Consider the following 21,529-nt stretch of genomic DNA (forward strand, 5'->3'; position numbering starts at 1 on the left):
TTAAGATGAGGTCAGCAAGGTAGGCTATGCCCTAAAACAAAGGAGGTCAACAAGACAGAGAGGTGAGAATTAAAGAATGATGGTCAGAGTACTTATGGGGCATTTCATGTGTTGACTTGATGGATTAGGATTTCCTGAGAGAATAACAAAAGCATCAGGGTGCTACAGTGAGTCTACAGTTACCATGTAAATTGCATCTGTTGCGGTCATAGGGTTACATTAGTTAACATGCATTAGCATACAGTAGGGTGTACAGCCAGAAGTTCAACATGAGGAGTACAGACCACCTCCTTCACAAAGATATTGTTCGCGTGGCAAATGCCCAAAAAAGAAATCCATCTAAGGCTAAATTCAGGCCAACAAAACCAAATCACCCCCACTGAACTGTATCTTTTCCATTGAGAGAGACCAGCTCTCTTCCTTTCCGATGTCTGTCCTGAGGAGGACAGACCACCCCTCTCTTTTCGGATGCCTCTCCTGAAGGAGAGACCAGCTCTCTTTCCACCTTTCTCCTGAAGAGGAGAGAAGCTCTCAACTGAGCTAAGCTCTGCCTGAGTGTGGCCTATACAAAAACAGACCACCTCCTTCATGGTAGCGACACAAGGTCCTGCCTGAACCAAGCAGATCAGCGCCAGCAGGTATGACCCAGAGTCTGCCAGCTGATAACCTGAGCAACAGGAGCTGTTAACTAGCCAAAAGCAAAGGAGCGATTCCTCCAACCTGCAACCACACAGCAAAGGACAAAGAACCACACCTTTCCTCCAGCAACAAGCTGGGAAAGCAGCTCACCTCAAGGACTCTTCTTCTGGACTGGTAACAAACTCTAACTGGGCATAATTAGCATAGCATTACTGCATACATGGTTTAACCTTGTTGATGTATTTGATTTGCTTTAATGTTCATTGAGTTTGGTTATTGTGATGTGTTGTAGATTACTGTGCAGCCATTAAGTTTAGTTGATGTTAGTTTGTTCACACAGACACAGGGTCTACATGCAACTAACCATCCTTTCTTAACCTGGCACCTTTATCTACACACACACATACAGTTACAACAGGCCTAGACTGAGAGACAAAGCTAAGCTAACAGCTACAGCACTTAGTTTTCTTTGTTTCCTCTGCCCCACACCCGAGGGGGTCTGGCCATCACCATTTGGGCTCTTCCCCACCTTTGTGGTCCTACCTCACATTCCTCAGCCTAATCACACACACACACACACACACACACACACACACACACACACACACACACACACACACACACACACACACACTCTCCCTATTGTTTGTTTGCTAGTCATAGACACATAGTTAGATTGTTTGATTGATTTTTGTTCTGTTTTAATAAATGTTTTAATACCTACTGTCTTCTTTAATGTTGTACAAGGGTGAATACTGCCAACCTCTACACTGTCAAGAACTCCAAAATCCTTCAGCTAGCTATCTATGTGGTAATTTTGGTAGTAATTATTAAACTAATTATAAAACAAATTGATAATTTAGTATTTTATGAGACTAAATCAATTAAAGCGGCTATCTTTTCCTCGTTTTTCGAGGTGGTGACCCAATTGAGGTGGACTTTATTCAAAGTTCCATTAATTTTAATAATTATTAATTATCTTTGATAATTATTAATTATTTCTGATAGCCAAATTGAACTTACCACTTGTTAAACCCCAACACATGGTACAACATGAATATGTGTTAATATAGTTTAAAATAATAAGAATAAACACAATTATTGTTACGATCAGGGGCACACACAAGAAAACTGATTCAAATAGTCGATGCGAGACAAACAGATGGTAAAAATATGCAGTTTATTGTTGAACATGATCAACAAAGACAAGGCACCAAAAACAGACACAATCCAAAAATACTTACTGAACAAATACTAACTTGACTAGACTAACACTCTCAACAAGATACTAACACTGACTAGGATGCCGGAACACTCGACACAAGGACACAAGATGATCTGGCACAGGACAGCGGAAAACACAGGCAAAATATATACACCTGGGAAAGGAGCACAGGTGGACACAATCAGGGCGGGGCAGACAATCAATAGGAGTGGGAAACACACAAGGGCAGGAAGTCAAGTGATCTGAAACATGAGGGAAAAGTTGAACGGCACAATAAAACAGGAAATACATAACACATGAACTAAACTTAACAAACTTGATGAGACATAACAATATGTAAACCAAAATGAACATTATATCATAAGTTAGCAATGTTATGCAGCCCTCAACTTCATATTTTGGAGAATAACAAAATGCAAATTGATTTACTTCCTGTTAATACCACCACATGCTGTTAGGGTGCCCTGCTGTCTCTTGGCTTAAAAGTTACACAATTTATAACACTTGAAAAACCCCTATGACTCAAATGTCTAGTGTTGGTAGGTGTATTTACAGAGCCAGGCTTGCTGTTTCCCCTGCTTCCAACTTTTATTCTATACTAAGCTAAACAGCTTTAAGATTTCTCAAATGTCTCAAATGTCATTTTCAAGAATTTTTGCCGAAAGAGACGCTATGCAATTCAAAAAAGTGATGGGGGACAACATTCATCCTCCAAGTTCTGTGCTGTGTTCTTTTTGCCTAACTTTGATGTAATTCAGCCATGCAAATGTAAGACCAGTGTTAAGTCTAAGTCTACGTTCTTAAATGATTACTTGTACAGTATCTTTCACTGCATCATACTACACTTCATACAGGCTAACATAACAGACCATTATGTTTTGTTTGTATTCTGATATCAAATCATTCACAGTGATTTAAGAAAGTAAAAGTAAAAATGAGGCAGAAAGTCTATTCCATTTTCACTTTCTCTGCCCCATATCCTGCCATTCATCTTCTAGTACATAAATCCAAATAAAGACTTGTTTAACATCCAGTGAAGGAAGCAGCAACAATATGCAGCAATATGCACACGCTCAGATGAAGTATTCCCTCTTGCTGCCATCCACAGCGTCCCGCAGGGCAGGGTCACCTCGTAGTGCTACGTCCGCTGTCTCAGCGAACTCTGTGCCCTTGGCCTCGTTGGTGCTGTATGAGCCCTTGTGTCTAAACATGTAGCGGATCACGACAACGGCCAGACCAACCAGCACCAAGACAATGGTGATGATGACAGCTGAAAACATGGAGACAAATGACCAGGACTCATGGGTCTGAATATATTGAGAGGGTGTTTCACAGTCACAGCTGGACACACAGCAATATAGTGCCCTTTAATGGAGTTTAAATTTCTGTTCACTGTCTTGCATGGTTTTATAGCATAGCTTTTTCATCACTCAGTTTAAAAATGCAGCATTCTAACAACATACTTGTCTGGTAGTGCTTATATGTTATTAGTGCCTCCTCCAAGGAGGTTATATTTTCTGTGCTATTTGTCTGTCTGTTTGTAAGCAGGATTACAGAAAACTATTGCCCCAATTTTCATGCATGTTTGGTGGAAGGGTGTAGCGAGGGCCAAGGAATCACCCATAACATTTTGGAGTGGATCCAGAACCCAACTCATGAACAAAAAATAATAGCACACTATTGGCCTTGGCAGAGGTCTGCGCTCTCCAATTGCCCTTGTAGCGCACTTTATTATTTGTTTCTTCCTGTAAAACACTGGAACAGATCTGTTCCTTTAAGTGGACTGTTATTGATTTTTCTTATCTTACAACATGATTTTTGGCAGTTTTCACAACTCGAGAGCTTGTTATATTGCTCTATTTACTGAAGAAAGAAACATTAAGCACTTGTACTAGGAAAATTGTAGATAAAACTGACAAATGAAGAGGACAGTATTTGGTAAATAGCGTTTTCAGGGCTGCTGTATGACTAAATGTTCAAGTCCAAATAAAGCTCATTCCTACAGGCAGCTGCAAATGTTTTTGAAGCCTTTGTTTCAGAACCTTTTCTGTCTAAAAGAGAGATGTGTTTTACTGAACCAGGGCTGATGTCTGCTCTCAGCCTCATTACATTGTCTACAGAAGCAGAAATGAGGCTTGAAGAGAGAAAACCTGTGGGATTCTTTGAATGGTTCAGAGAATGGGAAAAACTAAACTCACCACCCAGAATGGCGTCAAAATATCTGTCATCCATATCGTAATCTGCTGCAGAGGAAAGAGAAAAGATGTTAACATCGATCATTCAGAGCAGCAGATTGTGTTATATGAGTCATATGTACAAACCAATAACCTGGAGACCCTGTCTTATATTCTTGACTTATTTCAAACTAACCCGATTCTCAGAATCATGAGAGTTCACACTGATGTAATGTTCATGTCATATCACACAGATCGTAAATATGAGCAACTGAACACAAACTAATCATCTACCCAAGTAACCAAAAAGGACACAAAAAGTTAACTTAACTTAACTTAACGAAATTCCAACATTAACACTAAGACAATCAACTCAGCTAGGAGCAGAAATGGAAATGAGCTGACTGTAGATTTCCAGTTTTATGCTCATGACACACATTTGCCCTAGTAAATAATTTGGTGTATTGGAAAAATGTATAAACTTTCAGCTGTGTTGAATGAACAACTCAAACAAGACCAATTGAAGTAGCTCAATAACACTAATATTACATGTGTTTTCCCCAATTTCAACACAATATGCCACTTTTAATGACTACGTCTCAAAATGATTCAACCCCCATTGCAAATTAGAACAAAACCCTAGCCTGTTCAGGTATTTCATGTGTTCTATCCTAAGCACAATATAGTATCTCAATATCTGCTGTATATAAAAACTCAGGGTGTCACTCTCAACTCCTAACCTTCAACTAACACCGAAGAAACACATCACTAAGCAAAGTGGTTTCTTCCAAACCCGGACAGATTGACACTTTCTATCACAGTCCAATGCAGAAATTCTCAGCACCAGACCTTTTGCAATTGTTTGATAAAATGGAAGATGTGAATGGTGATTCAAAATAAGTGGATCCAGATGACTGTTAATGTAACAGCCGTGAATTTTCATCAGAGTTTGTTTGAACAGTCAGTGGTCTCCCTGCTGTGCACAGACAGCTTCCTGCTCTCCGTCACCAGGGGGACAAAATGCTCGTTACAGAAAGTGATTAAAGGTAATCATGAATTATTGCTCAGGCAACATCTGCCTGCTTTCACTCGACTTTCTGCTGAAGGACAGTGTGTGTGTGTGTGTGTCTGCGCATTTGTGTGTGTGTGTGTGTGTGTGAGAGAGAGAGAGAGAAAGAAAGAGAGAGAAATCTTCCCATAAGCCCAGCAGAGTGTTCAGCAAACAGTATTAATGTTGATCCCAATGCGTGCAATTAACAGACAAGCTCATTAATGCCTAATCACCTCAAACATCGAGGTGTTCACCCACTCATTAAATTCTCATTGCACTGCATTGTTTACACTGTAGATGAGTTCAGTGCAATCAAAGCGGAATTACTGGATCGTGTGGGACAGAGAAAGGGTTGGGAAATTAAACTTTGACTGCTCATTCTGCCCATGTCAAAAAATAGGCTGCGGTCTTTTCTGCAGTTTTAAATACAAATCAAGATTTTTCTTGAATCAGTTCTTTAACAAGTAAAAACAATCTGCAAACAAGTGAAGAATTTATACAAAACTATATTTTATTAAGTTGTGTATTATTATATTTTAAAAACATATTTTAAAACATTGAAAAGACATTTAAATGTTATCTCAACAGCATTTAAGTGAGTTTATGTCAGTGTGAAGCAACATATGAAATATTAAGATATAGTGTAAACTGTGACAGGCTGTTGAAACTAAATATTTCCAACTTTTAAACCAAACTTTGCCTAGTTTTAACTGTGCATCACCATTGTCACAACTGGCACATGCAGGGAAACAGGAATACAGGAAAAGGACTCGAATCCAGACAGAGGTGATCTGATAGCCAAAAAGTGGAGGAACAAAGGCTTACAGTGTCAAAAGTGGGTGGGCAGTCCAAACTGCTAAACAAATCCGATAAGGGTCAAGGTCCAAAATATCAGGCAAGGTTCAAAACAGGCAGGAAATGGGTTTTACATGAACAGCAGGAAAGGGCATACACACATAGTAACGTCACTATCTGGCAAAGAGTGAGTGCGTTAAGATATCTGCATGGCCGGACTTGGGAGATTGTGACATTTGCTTACTATGGGTATTTCTATCAGCATCTATGTGGGCTGATAAGTAAAAAGAGTAGAGATGTCAGAAACATATTTGAGGTAATTTAAAAACAGTATCTATGTCCTGTTCAGAACATATCTTGGTCATTATTCTTTAATAACCACATTTAAGGTGTCAGTCTGCTGACCTCTCAACTCCCTCCCTATCTTTGCGTTGCTTCTATTCCACAATGTTTTGACAGACGATATACATCTACATCCAACAGAAAATCAGCAGGACAAAACAAACACTGTTTGTCGCACACACCAAAACATACAGAAGTGGACAGAAAGGGACGATCTGGCGGATATGATAAGATCACTGCTTTTCTGGAGACGTCAAAACTGGGACAGTGTGTATCCAAGGTTGGACACCCACAGAGCGGACATGATGCTATAGGCTTGAGGGCTTGTAAAGAAACACAAGCTGGTGTTTTGGTGTCTTTTGTTTGTCTTTTGTAGGACATGCTTCACACATTTCAGTGTGAAGCATGTCCTAACAAGATATTGAAATATAATTGGTGACATGCTTTTGAAACAATGGTTATGTAACTTTGATGCATGAAACGTGTTCCAATGTTTGAACCTAATTTGGCCCAGTAGCTAGACAGTAGGATAAGCTGATAATGATAAGCTGGTGATGTGGTGACAATACAAAATATGTAATCAGACAGATAACAATGTGTAATTATGACTTTTTCCAAAAAAGAACACAACATCCATCAAAGCTAAGGCAGTATGTAAGGAAACTCAGGAGGCCATTAGGTATTATTTAATCTGCCACTGTCTGTCTGGCTCTGCCTGCTTCTCCTCCCAGTTGGCCATGCCAGGAAAACCACAAAGGGAAAGCACTGAGGAAGCACTGTAATCAGATGCCTCAACCACCTCAACTGGTTCCTTTGTACGTGAGGGAGCAGCAGCTCTACACTAAGCTCCCTTTAGATTTCTCAGCTCCTCATCCTATCGCCACCCTGTGCAGGAAGCTCATTTTGGCCACGTGTAGCTGGAAGCTTATTCTTTTGGCCACTACCCAAAGCTCATGACCATAGGTGAGGGTTGGAATATAGATCTGCTTGTATTTCAAAAGCTTTGCCTTTGTGCTAAGCATGCACATGACAGGTGGGACAAGACCAAATGTAATACATCTTCATTTTTCTTTTTATTATTTCATGTGTAAATGCTTTTATTTATGCACTTTTTTGTGCAGTGTGAGTACTCAGGTTGTGGCTTGATGATTGGACTGTTCGCGAGCTATGGCTTTATATCAGACACCTTATACATCATGAGCTGGAATTAAATAACGTATCTATAATTGTACAGAGTACGCACGGCTTAATACATTTGGATTTTTTCATGATTGGAAAAATACAAAATAATACCGGCCTTTTTCTGTTAAATAGGCTTAGTGTATTAATTACAGTAATGTACACAGCTTTTCTAATTCTTTATTTAGTGTAATATTATCATGAAAAAACATTAACCTAGTACATTATAATGTGTTTTGGGATAATATAAATGCATGTGAGAATTCATCTGTAAAAATAATGCTCAATCAGTCAGGTTTCTTCCGTTCATTAGAATGTGTACTGCACAAACTGACAAGAAGTTGATAATCATTTTAATTAATTCATCAAATAGTTGTAACCTCATTAATATGAAGATCTGCAGCTTCTTTGCATCTTAGAATCTCTTTGAGTTTTTAAACTGCTATTGAGACTAAATGAGCAGTTAGAAATTGACAGTTGAGGATGTGGGAACTGATGGGCATTGTCTCTGTTATCTGAAATGTAATAGACTAAAAAAGACCTGCGTTCAAAAATGTACTACTGATTTTACTAAGTACAGAATTTATCCAAATGTCTTTATGACCGTCCCTGTCAGTGTGATACTACATATTATATTATATACTACAGTATTCAATAGTGTTTATCAATGCATTCACATGAAAGCAGTTTTTTCATTCTGTGGCTGGTCGGGGTGGAATAGTTTATTTATTATTGGGTATTTTAAAATCTTGTCATACATTTAGAATGTAAAACCCTTAATTTATAAGTTAAATGTAGAGGAGTGAGAATTAATAATATATCCCTCTAACAAGCAGTGAAGTAGAAGTATAAAATAATGCAGAATGGGAATACATACATGAAGTCTTAAGCACATTAGTTGAGGGTGGTGGTTACTTTCCATCATCTCAGAAGTCATGTGTGACATGCAGTGTAATGAGCAATATTACTTGTAGGAGCTGCTAGTGGGGCATTACGCTGTTAGTCTTTTGATCACTGACTTTTTTACCTGATTTGTTCCCCTAACATATATATTAGGAAACTCCTTAGCTAATACTGTAGTTTTCTCAACTGTTTAAATCCATCAGTTTAACCCATCCATCTCCACAGAACTATTGTATTTTGAAATTAGAAATCTTAACTTCTGTCCTTCTGAGACACAGATATGATTCATCAACAGTGGGTGTACAGTTTCAAAGACGGTGGTGGTAATAAAGGGAAGGAAAGAGTTAAAATCCAAAAGACAAGACACATCATTCTAAACTGGGGCAGAGAGCATAAAGCATGGTCACATTTGTCCATAAAAGAGAGAGGAGACCCACAAAGGTGTCTCCTTGTTGGCTTTGTTAGCAAGATCCACAGACCTTTGCAGGACAGACACAGGACATCTGCTCTGATCTGCCGGCAGCCACTGAGACACTCAGAGGAAACATTTCTGTTCTAGTCAGAGACCCTGGAGGGATCAATGGGCCAGAGGGGCTGAGTAGGGTTACAGCAGCCTCATCATGGACTCTCCACACATATTTCATAGAGATATGTGGCTTTCATCACATTCCCAGAAGTGGCGTTAATCTCACCCAAAGCCAAAGATGAAGAAGCTGCTGAGTGTCTCCAAGCAGAAACTAGGAGCCAAATAAATTTCACCCTGTAGTGCTGTGGCTGACACGTACTGATAGGATATTCTCCACAAATAAATGCGCAAATAAAGAAGGGCTGCAATTTAACTCTAGTGGCTGGTTGATTTAAGAGGGAGAGGGGGATGAAACCACATACAAACCATCACCAACAATCAAAACAAGAATGTTATCAGTGTGTGCAGACAGACCTTGAGCTCTTGGGGAGTTTCTGACTGTTGTATCGCAGCATTGGATGATTTCTGGACCCTGTGAGGAGGATGGATGGACTGTATGATGGAGCCAACTGTCAGACAAAAACAGCCCTCAATTGGGCAGCATCAGGCCAAACATTCAGTGGACGCTTTGTGCCATCAATAGCCATCACATGTCAGTCAGACTCTGTAAAGATGGTTGTTATTTGCTTTGATGTCGCTGGCTGAAGGGCTCCTGATGCTGTTGGCTCCACACTGAATCCATTTAATTGAAAAAAGGATACAAGGAGCTTCAGTGAAGAATTGGCCAATTTTACAATTCTGAACTTCCTATGAAAATATATGTTCACTGTCTGCAAAGCAACCTCAGAATGCGTTCTCATCAAGCCTGATAGATGATTGAAATGAAATGATGGAGTGAATTTGAAAATTTCCCATTTCCATCATCCATTTGTGTGTGTGACTGAGGGCGAAAATATCCAATAATTCTGGGCAGTTGATTCCTCTCCAACCATCACAACAAACATTTCCACCCGCTCTCTACTTTATCTTACTCTCAAGGGTCACTTCACCCAAATTATACCCAAATTGCTGACAATCTTGGCTGTATTTTTCCATATTTTGAGAATAGTTCACTGAGATTTCTCTAGAAACCTTTAATTGTCCCAATGATTTCCTAGAAAGAAGTTTGCATATCAGTTTTAATTGTTAAGACATTTCTGGAAAAAAGCTCTGTGATTTGGTACACCTAACAGCTAAAACTGATGCAACCTAATACAACAGTCCTACTGTAAATCTACATAAATAAATAAAACCTTAAATAAGGTTATTTCGTTTTTGTCAAAACACTCATTTTGGAGGAAGTGCTGGCTGCCTTACATGCAGGGTAATTAGCTGGCCTGTACATTTCTCTAAATGCTTCGATAGTTGATAAGTGTTTTCATTACAGATGTTCAGTTAAACACCATAGCTCACAACCACTCTGCACATCTGCATTTTCCTTCCAAAACACAAAACCTTCAGCATACACTTCCTCTGCTCCAATCTGTCCCTCCCTCACAACAAAGCAGGTGAGGAAAGAACTCAGGAGGTTCATGGCGATGATGAAAACCCTGAAGAGGTTGGACCTTTTTCCAGTCAGCCACAACACAGCTCAGCTACCTGCCACCTGCAAGTTTTCTGACGGCTCTGCAATTGTTATCTTAATCAAAGATGGGGACAACAGGAAGTACAGAGAACTGACCCAGGGCTTTGTGGATTGGTGCCGGCAGAACTGCCTGCAGATCAATACAGGGAAAACCAAAGAGCTGGTGGTGGACTTACGTAGGAGCAAATACTCCCTGTCATCTTCTATGGAGTGGTCGACAGGGGAAATAGCATCTCAATTGCTGACAGGAAGAGACTAAACAGACTTTTTAGGAATACTGGCTTTATTATTTTGGACAAATAAAAACTTGAACTGGTGATGGCACCAGTTAAAAAAAAATATGGGAAGATATTACAATTCATCCTGAGGGGAGCATGCATGTTGGAACCAAATTTAATGGAAATCCATCCAGTGAGATACTTTGCTTGGTGGTTAAAAAATAGAGAGTGTTTGGATAAGATTTTAAATGGTGGTTCAAAGTAAACATAAAAAATACAAGTTGGAAAAGTTTAATATACTACTCAGTGAAACATTATGAAGAGCTAGAAGAGTTGAAATGACTTCTTAGAAATTGAATCTGACCTGTTGGTGACTGCAACCCAGTCTTTCAGTGAGCCCAGAACATTATTGTTGAGAACTAGAAAGAATCATATTGGGAAATAAACCTTGGAGGCCGAGGGTTGTGGTGATAACTGATTGGCCAGGGGCCATTCATTTTTAAAAGATAAACAATCACAATCTCTAGAATTAAAACAGAAGCTGCACCTTGATGTGTCAAGGTTTGAACATTCATCTGATGAAATATCCTGTGCATACAAAATGTATTCACCCCCTTGGAAATGTTCACATTTTATTGTCTTACAGCATTAAATGATTATTCATGATCATTAAAAGACGCAGATGTGTTGCTTAATGCTATAGGGTGTTTTGCCAGAATTTCCCTGCATTTTGCTGCTTTCATTCATCCATCTACTTTGAGAAGCCTCCCAGGACCTGCTGCAGAGCAGCATCCCCATTTGAGATGGTGTGTTTCTGCAGATTTTCAGTGTTTGATGCCAACCACAGTGTTTTGATAGACAAAAAGTTCAATTTTAGTCCCATCAGTCCATAATATGTTCTCCAGCTATCAGCAGAGTCTCCCATGTGCCTTTTGGCAAATGCGGTGGTTTGCCCTTTGCCACTCTTCCATGGAAATGTGAAGCACAGGGGGAGCTGTTTCTCCAGTCTCAGCCACGGAAGCTTGTATCTCTTAAAGAGTAGTCATTGGTCTTTTGGTAGCCTCCACAAGCATCCTTCCTGCATGGTAACTCACTTTCTGTGGATGCCTGCTCTAGGCAGATTGTCAGCTGTGCCAAACCTTTTCCATTTCTAAAAAATTGATTTCACTGTACTCCAAAGGATTGTCAGTGACATGGGTTTTTTTCTCAATCTGTCCATTTCTTTGCAATTGCCATTTCAAGGACTTGCACAAAATATTCTGGAGTCTTCATGGTGTAGGTTTTGCCACAATACTGACTAACTATAAGTTGGACCTTCCAGATACGGATGTACTTATTTTGAAATCAACTGAAACACATTGACTACATTCACTTGATCTCCACTCAACCACATATGTGACTTTTAAAAAGTATTGGCTGCACTAGTGATCAATAGGGGCTGAGTTCATATGCAATCCATTGTTCTCACTCCAATTATTTTCTAAATTTTTTGGCATGTTGCTGAAAACCATTTTCAATTTGAAATAAAACCTTTTTTTTTTTCTGTTGATCTATTTCAAACAGTCAAATTTGATCCACTGTAATTTATTGCTGTAAGACAGTAAAGCGCAAAAAAACACTGAGTGGGGGAATACAACTGACGATAATTGAGGAGGCTACTAAGGATATAAAGAAAGTTCAGCTGAGCTTCTGTGGAACTGAAACTTGAAAAACACCTCAGACAGCCTCCTGTAGAGTGTTCAATCCAGTCAGCTATAGCTAGAGAACACTATGTGTAACATAAATGTAAATACAGCTGAAGTGCAATGACATTTTTGGGATAGATTATGATTTGGGAGGATTATGTTTGTAGAATGGGATTTGATACTGGGTTATGGTTCCTGATTATAGAATAGATTAAAGAAAGGCCATGTGATAATGTTTAAAGTCCTTGCAGTTGTCATGCTTGACCTCAATGTACTTTCCTCTGCTGTTGCTAAGGCTGCTTTGACAGATTTGACAGTTCAGTTGTGCTGTATTGTTGTGTTAGATAAAAGTTTTCCTGGACATTCAAATGACTAGAAAAAAACATGACTTCCAAGTACCATTGCCGAATGAGTTGTATTTTTCCTAACCTTCCAGACCCTTGTTGCTGAAACAATGACAGTGTCTGTGTCTGTGTTTCATAACAGCGTTATCTCAAGATGCTTTCCATAAAGAGCAGATCTAGACCAAACTCTTTTGTTAGAGAGAGACCCAATGATTCAGGAATTCAAAATTAAGGATTCAAGAATCCCCACATGAGCAAGCATCAGATATGTAGACATATTCTTCTAAATATGACATTAAATGAGCAACTTCAATTTTTTCAGTCATAGGCAATTAAAATCCTTTTTCCAAAGGATTCATGGAGGCTGGGTATTGGATTCAGTTGTTTGGATTCAGTGGCAATGATGGCAGAGAGCCTGAAACAATGGTTGAACACACTCACAACACAGTGTACTTGTTTTAAAGATATATCTAACCACATTTCAAATATCAAGTACAGCTGAATTAAAAATATCACTGCATTTGGATGAGCTATGATTAAATTCAGTAATATAAATGATATAATAATATCATAGAAATAATAAAAGTTTTGTGATTTAATGCAAAGCAGACTGTGTTCACCTCCATAGCAATGTTCTGTGGCTCATGGGTGATGAAGACGCTATGAAAAATGGACAGAAAAAAACTTTTTTGAGGAGGAAATAATTCAAGCTGATGGCCTCAACGATAATTTGCTGTGCTGTTGAGCTGTCAAGAACACTGTCGTGTTTTTATGTTGATAAATGTTTAACAGGGAAGCGGTGGCAGTGAGGAAAAGTGGGGCGTCTTTGCCTCCATAGAATCAAAAAACATAATTCTTCAGGATTGAAAGAGAAATAAATTAAAACGGATGGTCATGGCATCGAGTACTCGTATTGTTGACTTATGAATGATATATTTTAGATATATCACCTCCTAGACCACCGCAGACTGATAAATAATAAATCAATTTAAAAAATAAAAATAAAGAGAGGAAAACATGGATACAATCTTGTGATTAAATATCGAGTAATGTAGTAGTTGTAGTTAAACAATGAAAATAAAATGAGAAATAACAGTCAGCATCTGTGTTCCCAGGTCCTACAGAAATTCTACTGACATACTGTAGGCACACAAAAGATAGTCCTATTGAAATACATTAGTTTGAAAATTGCACACGAAAATAATTTCAATGAATTCTGTTAGACTGTGTTGGAAGTTGATGGCTCAGATTCAGAGTTACCAGATACTAGCACCAAAAACTGTTCCATGCGTTTGTGTGTTTGTGTGCACTGACCTTTCATAAGCTCTGCATGCATCACACAGTTATGAAAAGACTACTCTGTATGCTATTTAAATTGCTAACCGCTACATAGCCACCAGCAAATCTAAGGAAAGGGGCATGCGAGACAAATTTTGATGATGCATGTTGGATGATGTATTTTTTAATGGCACCCCCGATGAAGCCAGACTGCACCCTGGTTGAGAGAGGCTGGACATAAAAAATGGTACAAGTTTACAACATCACCATTTACATGCTAGCTCTGCCAGCGCCACTGTGGGTTACTGAGATTACTCACAAATTCAACGTTTTATAAGTGTGCTTTATGACTTATCCTCCACTCATAAAACTTGTTCCTAACATCATAAATAGTTGACAGCATTGAGTAGGCTAATACAGCAAAATAAGTCAATTTTAATTTTTATTTAAATTTTTTTGGTTAATTTTACAAAATAAGATAAACATGCAAACTAAAATTTACACATACAGGACTGGCTTTATTTGGACACAAATCAACGAGGAAGTCAACAGAATTTCAACGAAGCTCTTCAACAAGTGTCTTCTCTGCCCATGTTGGTGTCATGTTTCCTGTAAACTACAGGACAATAAACTACACATCTTGTCTCAGACCTAAGACACCTTGATTTTAAGGCTGACCAATAACCACCTTATGCTTACTCATTGCTAGCAGTTCGGCTCTGTAGCAAAACTCCTTTAGCACACAAATACTTCTGGCCTTCTCTTCTTTACAAAATGAACTTAGCAAGACCATCTCTAACAAGTGTTACAGTGTCACTGAAAACAGGAAACAATGTTGAGCTCCTCCATTTTTAACTTGATGGAAAGTATCAGCCTGTGCTGAGACAAGATGACAGACGGGCTGACCTTGATTCATCTGAAATTGCCAGAGTTGACGAAACAGCAAGAAGAGGCTGAGACACAGCAAGGAGAGAGTTTTTAAATTATCTACTGTGTCTCTCTCTGTCAGCGCAGCCAGAAATGACATGGTCTTGGAAGGAGGAAAAACTGGTCAGGTGAGAGAAAGAAGGAGAGGTCATGAGATAGGTAGCTGGAGGAGGGAGAGTGGGGCTGAGAAATTCAGAATGACGCGATGAAACAGATGGTTGGAGGCAGAGAGGAGAAAGCATTTAGAGTAAAATCGATAAAAGCGAAAAAAACTGAAGAGGGGCAGGAGAGAAAGACCTTGCTGGAAGAGGAAACCATCTACTGCCAGCTCGCTTGGAACAGGATGTGTTGAGTTTTGGAGCTGCGGGCTTTGGAGGTAGTTTTTCCTTCTGAGACGAAGAGGGGCGGGTGGGGGTGGGGGTGGCAAAGCTGTATTATGAAATCAGTGGGAAGGAAATGTCCAAAAGGCAGAAATGGTGTCTGGAGTCTGTTTATCTTAGAGCCCCAAGAATCCCCCTTCTTCACCACCTCCGCCTCCTCCTCCACTCCCGTGCCAGAGATAAGAGGGCAGAAGAGCAGGAGCCCCATATGACTCCCTTCCTCCTCCACCTCCTCCTCCTCCTCTTTTATCTCTCATGCTGAGCTGTCGTCTCTCTACAGGCAGCCCATCAGTCAGGGATTTTTGACTGCAAATGTCCGGCCTGCCTTCCAATTACCTGAGAAGTCCTGTTCTCCAGCACAGCAACATGTTGACAGGACATGCTGCACCACTAAAAACATCTTCACAGAGGTGTCTGATCTTATCAGAAATAGGGTACACCCTACAGCATGGTCAGGCCTGCAACTCAAGCGGCTGCTTAGCCATATCTGGCTTTATCTGCCACTTTTATAGAATAATGAAGTAAATAATAATTAATAATAATAAAAATAGGAAAAATAGTTAAAAGTATTTTTTTCAGTATGAAACTTCTTCTGCTTGCATTAATTAGTCTAATCAATATATAAAATGAAAATGGTTAATTTCACATACACTGTTGCCCATAAAGTTAGAATAATTGTTCAATACCCCCAATCTTGTTAAAGCCTGAATACACAGTTTGCAAAGGTTCATTGTGGTTTAAGTCTCACTGTGATATGTTTGGAAGAGTTTGATCAATAAAGTTGAGAAGATATACACTTTATTTATCAAGAATAAATCACATTGTCACAATCATTTCATGAGAAGAGGTAAAAAACATTTGATTCCAACTTTATGGGCAACAGTGTATTTCCAACCCCCCATGCATGTTTATTTCGCATATTATTTATTTCGTTATTATGACTTTTGACAGGAACCTTTCATGTTCACGTGGGAAAACTTCACCCACACTCAGTGGACACTCAGCAGGGGAGGGGCTTAACATATAAAAGATTCCCTGCTTTGGAGTCCTACCAACATTACACTCTGCAGCTATCATATATATATATATCATATACTCACTGTCAGATTACAAAATGATCAGCAGAAGCAAACAGATGAAAGCTCTGGAGGCGCTGGAACTCATCTTTGATCACAACAGTGAAATAGAAGAGGATGTGTCTGAAAATGAAGACCACCTTGAGGCTGATTCTGATGATTCTGATTATGAACCAGATGAGGAAGTTGCTATTCCAATTCCTTCAAGCAAGACATTCATGTCAAAAAATGATGAAATACAGTGGTCCCCATCCCCAAATATACATCAGGTAAAACTGTCTGCAGAAAACATGATAAAGACAGTGCCAGGGCTCACTAGGTTGGCAGTGATGGTGTGACAGACATCAAGTCAGCTTTTGAGCTGGTCATGCCTAATTCAATGGAAGGAGCTGGACGAAACACATTTACATGCGTATTTGGGGCTCCTCATCCTGGCTGGGGTCTATAAGTCGAAGGATGAATCGACAGCCAGTCTGTGGGATGCAGAGACAAGTGGGGCTATATTTCGAGCCACAATGTCTCTGGAGACTTTTCACATTTTCTCCAGAGTAATCCAATTTGATAATCAAGAGACAAGGACTGCCAGACGTGAAAGAGACAAGCTGGCAGCTATTAGGACAGTGTGGGACAAGTGGGTAGAGCAACTTCCACTACTCCATAACCCAGGCCCTAATGTCACGGTGGATGAAAGGCTGGTGACATTCAGAGGTCGCTGCCCATTTAGGCAATACATGCCTTCCAAACCAGCCAAATACGGCATAAAAATCTGGGCAGCATGTGATGCAAACACCAGCTATGCATCACTAAGCATGACCTGTGCGAAATGTGCAAAATTCGTTTGCACAAAGCACACTGTGATGACATGTCACTTGTGTGCTGTGTTGATGCACACACACCCACCCTGCTCATTTTACCTCTTGTTAATTTTTGGTTCTAAGCATTGCATAGTGTTTACTTTCACAACGTGATGACATGTCACATGTGTACTGTGTAGACACAAAGACACACACACACACACACACACACACACACACACACACACACACACACACACCTCGTTCATATTGTTAAATAAATAAAAGAAAGTTTACTTTCAATACAAATCCTTATGACTCATTTGTCTTGATTTTAAGTGAACGGGTCAATTTGACCCTGAACTGAAGAGGTGTCTCTTCTTAATTTATCAGCATCACCTCATGAAAAAAAGGTTAAAAAATGTAAAACAAAATTTTTAAAAAATCAGTGTTATGTAAAACTATTGTATTTTATATGTAGGTCTTTCCAGTGTACTTCAGTGTTCAAAAAAGTTTGAACATGTATTTTTTAAGAAAAACTAGTGAATTATCCTAATTGAACCATGATCTATGAGAGGTAAAGAACACAATTGCACTAAATATTGATGGACTTGTTAGTAATGGAGTTGGTAATGGGATATAAAGAATGTTTATTAGGATGTTTTGGTTTCTGACAACTTTTGGATAATTAAACATGCACCAGGTCACATTGACCCACGAACATCATTGCTGTTCCTGACAAATGAACATAACAGGAGGCGCACCCTTCGGTTTATTATGCTGGGTAATGCTGTTTCAGTATTAATGGAAATTATCCAGCAAGATTGAATAAATGTATACAATCTTCTCACAGAAAACAGTCAATGAAAAAAGTAATGCCTGCCTTTTAAGTCTTGGGTGGCTGTTTGTTCTGCAGAGCAGGTTGCCTTTTATTCACAGGCTGGCCCCTTCTGTCCACATGTCAAAGTGCTTTGCATGGTAGATTGCTGTCATAGGTGTGAATCTGAATAGATGAATGAAAGGTGACTTTAGATAAAGGCTCTATATAAAGGCAGTCCAAATCCAAGTGTCAGCATAATCATCACAGTCTGTTTCTAACATTTCGGACAGATAGAAAAAAACATCTTCTTCTGCTAATATTGATGCTGGTTCTGCTGGTCCAGCCTCTTCTTCATGCTACCTATTCAGTGCTAAAAGGTTTATTAAACATCCATCATAATGCCCATCTGTTCTCCCTTTTTTCTGCACAAACAATACAAAGCACAAATAGAGTGTTAAAACATTCATACATCTCCCCTGTAAGCAGCTGACTATCATGCTATACTATTTCACACGAGTGGTGAGTTGTTTCACAGGTGGCCGTACAGTAACATACGTTCATCTCAACTCGCATCTGGTTTCACAAATTTCCATTTCCTCTTTGGTTAAACAAATCCACCCCACCTCAGAGAATCAGCCAAACATACCAGAAAATCAACAACATCATTGTCTGGTTTCTCAGCAACTGCCTATCAAAACTCAGCCGTGAATAAAGACTGGCAGAAAAAAAGACATACAAAGGGAGCACCTGGAGTGGCAGGTGAAAGGATGACAACTGCTTTTCACAGCACGTCGCCTGACCTGGTAAGAGCCAGGCACTCAGCTGGAAACACTTCATCTCTTTGATAGCCACATGCTCAAAACATCTCCAGCTCTGCTCAACTCTTCTTTCTCTCTCGGCCAAACAAGGTTGGCTGTCATGTGCGTCAGTATTTGGTGTCCCCAGAGCTGTAGCGAAAGTCAGTCTGCTGCTGTACCTTCTTGACTATTCCAGTCTACACAATGTTTTTCAAACTCTGTCCTCTGCGGCAGCTGTAGACAGGCCAAGTTGCCAAAAATGTAAAAAGTTTATTTAGAACAATAACTGCTTGACTTTTGTCTACAAGTGAGACAGAAGTTTGATCTTCTTCACAGGCTCCCATTAATGTCACTCTCTCACCCATAGAAATCATTCAGTGGTTGAGAAACACTACATATAAAGAAGACAGTTGGCAGGTCGTCCATTATGACTGTTGAACTCTTTGGATCACTGGATGGAGAAGAGCTCATTTCAGCGTATGTGCCATTAATACAGGGGACAGAGGCTATTTCAACGTGACTTCTGTTGAAATAGTCACACTTCAGAGGAGCAAAACTTGTGCATTAGTTTTTGACACACTTTTAAAGTTACACATTTTAACATCTGACTGCATTAGATTTGAATATGTCTAGAGTGCTTCTTGTATGCGTTTACACTTGGCATTTTTTTTTGTATCCATCTGATCCACCCAAGGTCAGGTAGAAATGCATGAATGCATGAATTGTTATGATACGCCACTGTAGAATTTGCCAGCACTGATACGTGACAGCTTTTAGGCAGCACTTTATTCACATATACACATCCTGACTGCTGTACTCTGACTACTCCTTGAGTCTACATGACACAAAACTTAAAGATGTTTAAATTACTACTTAAAAAAGTGGAAAAGTGTAATAAACCTAAATTATCTTTGTCATCCCATGGTGGACGCTGTTACCCTTTTGCAAATGTAAATAAGTGTTGAGGAACACTCACTGGTCAGCGCAGGTCTTGTCATGGCTTCTGTTTGAGTCTGAAAAGAAGCTGGCGTAAATGACGGTTCTTCCATCACAGTATGGTGTTTGTGATGTCTACAGAGGAAAGAGAGATTTATGTGAAGAGATAAATGAAAGGATAATTCCTTTATGCACGAAACTGTCAGGCATTTATTTGAAGCAGGCTTGTATTTGAGGCTGGTCCTTATATTTTCCCAGTACACTAGGAATCATGTTCTGAGTGACACCAAAAGTGAAACTTTATGTGACTAATTTTAACCCAAACTGTCATCTTTTCCTAAACCTAACCATGTGATTTTGCTGCCTAACTGTTTCGGAACGTTAACCCCATGCTTATTATCATTGTAACCATGACTATGAAGGTCTGGTATACCTGAGGCAGTCAGGGATCCGTGTGTCTCAGTATTTCTCAGGATGATGGGTGTGGATTCGTCCATCACCTCCTGGATTGCTGACAACCTGACTGACAGACCACAGTTTGTCTGATTGGGAAGTGTTAAGTCTCTGAGCTTTCTCCTTTCCTTTTCACCTTGCACACCTCTGACTTTCAGTACAATTCAAAGTTCTCTGACAACTCAGTGAGCTGCAGTGGTGGGATTGGAGGTGACGGACAGGAGGAGGAGAACAGGGCACTGGTGCGCAACTTTGGAGTGGAAAGTGGAAATCTCCTGCTTCCGAACATGAACAAGACCAGGGAGATGGTCATCAACTTCAGATAGAAGAGGACAGCTCCACCACTACTGCATATTTTGAGTACTCTGGGAGTATTCATATAAGTACTCGACAACAGACTGAACTGGAGTACAAAAGGGGATAAGCAGACTCTATTTCCTGAGGAAGATTTGATCCTGTAACGTGTGCAGCAAGATGTTGGAGATTTTTTATCAGTCTGTTGTGGCCAGTGCACTTTTCTTTGCTGTGGTCTGATGGGGGAGCAGCATTGGAGCCAGAGTCTGTAAACAGACTCAACTGACTGATTAAGAAGGCCAGCTTTGTCATTGGCTGCAAACTGGACTCATTTACTGAGCTAGCACAAAGGAGGGCACTGAACAATCTGTTAACCATGGACAACCCTGACAACCCTCTCTACCAGCAGCTGGACAGCAGGTACGAGATATTAACGAGGTATTAACAGGTACCAGGAGTTTATCCACCATGGATGAAGATGCTGTTTGTGTCTATGTACATGCTGCTACAGCTCCACTCTCCCTCTTCAATGTATTTTCCCAGAGTGAATGAACCTGCTACAGGAACATTTTTCTCCTACAGTGCCTCAGTGCCGGAGTCTGTTTATTAAGTGTCTCAGCCTGACTCCTGGTTACCCCCCCCTGCACACTGATAATTACAACAAACTCAGACATTCTGCAAACACTCTGATGGTTGATATGACTTTTCTCTCTTGATTTTAAAACAAGAACTCACCACAGGCTCTGCAGAGGTCTGCAGCAACAAGTCTCCGTCAGCCCAGCTGGACTTCCTGTCTATTTGGAACAGACACACACTTAATGTGAAAGCCGATCTCCACCAACGAATAAACTCCAGTTTGCTCAGTCCTTGCACATTGCAGAATGGGGATAAAGATCATGTGAATTGTGTAATTCTTTTCTCTTTTACACACTGACTGGTCTCTGCCCAGCCACACCAACAGCAGCTCCTCCCAGCACCATGTAAATAGCCCACAGCTGTTGTGTGGGCTGGATTTCAGTCTGGGTCAGAGGGAAGGGAGAGTCCCTCCAGCCTCAAGTCATCTGTCAGTGCAGCTCTCTGAACTCGGATACCGTGTGGGTTACAGTAATTTCATTAGGAGAGACTGTGC

The 21,529-nt window shown here is 39.9% G+C and overlaps 1 protein-coding gene across 1 annotated transcript; it reads right to left on the reverse strand.

Annotated features, from left to right (window-relative positions):
• Positions 1-2,777: 2,777 nt before the first annotated feature.
• Positions 2,778-21,312, reverse strand: LOC139208876 (glycophorin-C-like). The gene is made up of 4 exons (XM_070838645.1): positions 21,136-21,312; positions 19,694-19,788; positions 4,063-4,107; positions 2,778-3,134 (listed from the first exon to the last, which is right to left on the reverse strand). Exons 2-4 carry the CDS (start codon positions 19,764-19,766, stop codon positions 2,938-2,940), a joined length of 315 nt encoding a protein of 104 aa, XP_070694746.1. The 5' UTR covers positions 19,767-19,788; positions 21,136-21,312; the 3' UTR covers positions 2,778-2,937.
• Between the last annotated feature and the right edge of the window lie 217 nt (positions 21,313-21,529).

This window comes from Pempheris klunzingeri, chromosome 10 (assembly GCF_042242105.1).
Source record: "Pempheris klunzingeri isolate RE-2024b chromosome 10, fPemKlu1.hap1, whole genome shotgun sequence".
Classification (NCBI taxonomy): domain Eukaryota; kingdom Metazoa; phylum Chordata; class Actinopteri; order Acropomatiformes; family Pempheridae; genus Pempheris; species Pempheris klunzingeri.

Coding starts and splice junctions, on each gene's coding strand:
- LOC139208876 (XM_070838645.1), bottom strand. CDS start 19,766: ATGGAAGAACCGTCATTTACGCCAGCTTCTTTTCAGACTCAAACAGAA. Junction 4,108..19,693: donor GACAAGACCTGCGCTGACCA/GTGAGTGTTCCT, acceptor TTTCCTCTGCAG/CAGATTACGATATGGATGAC. Junction 3,135..4,062: donor TTTTGACGCCATTCTGGGTG/GTGAGTTTAGTT, acceptor CCATGTTTTCAG/CTGTCATCATCACCATTGTC.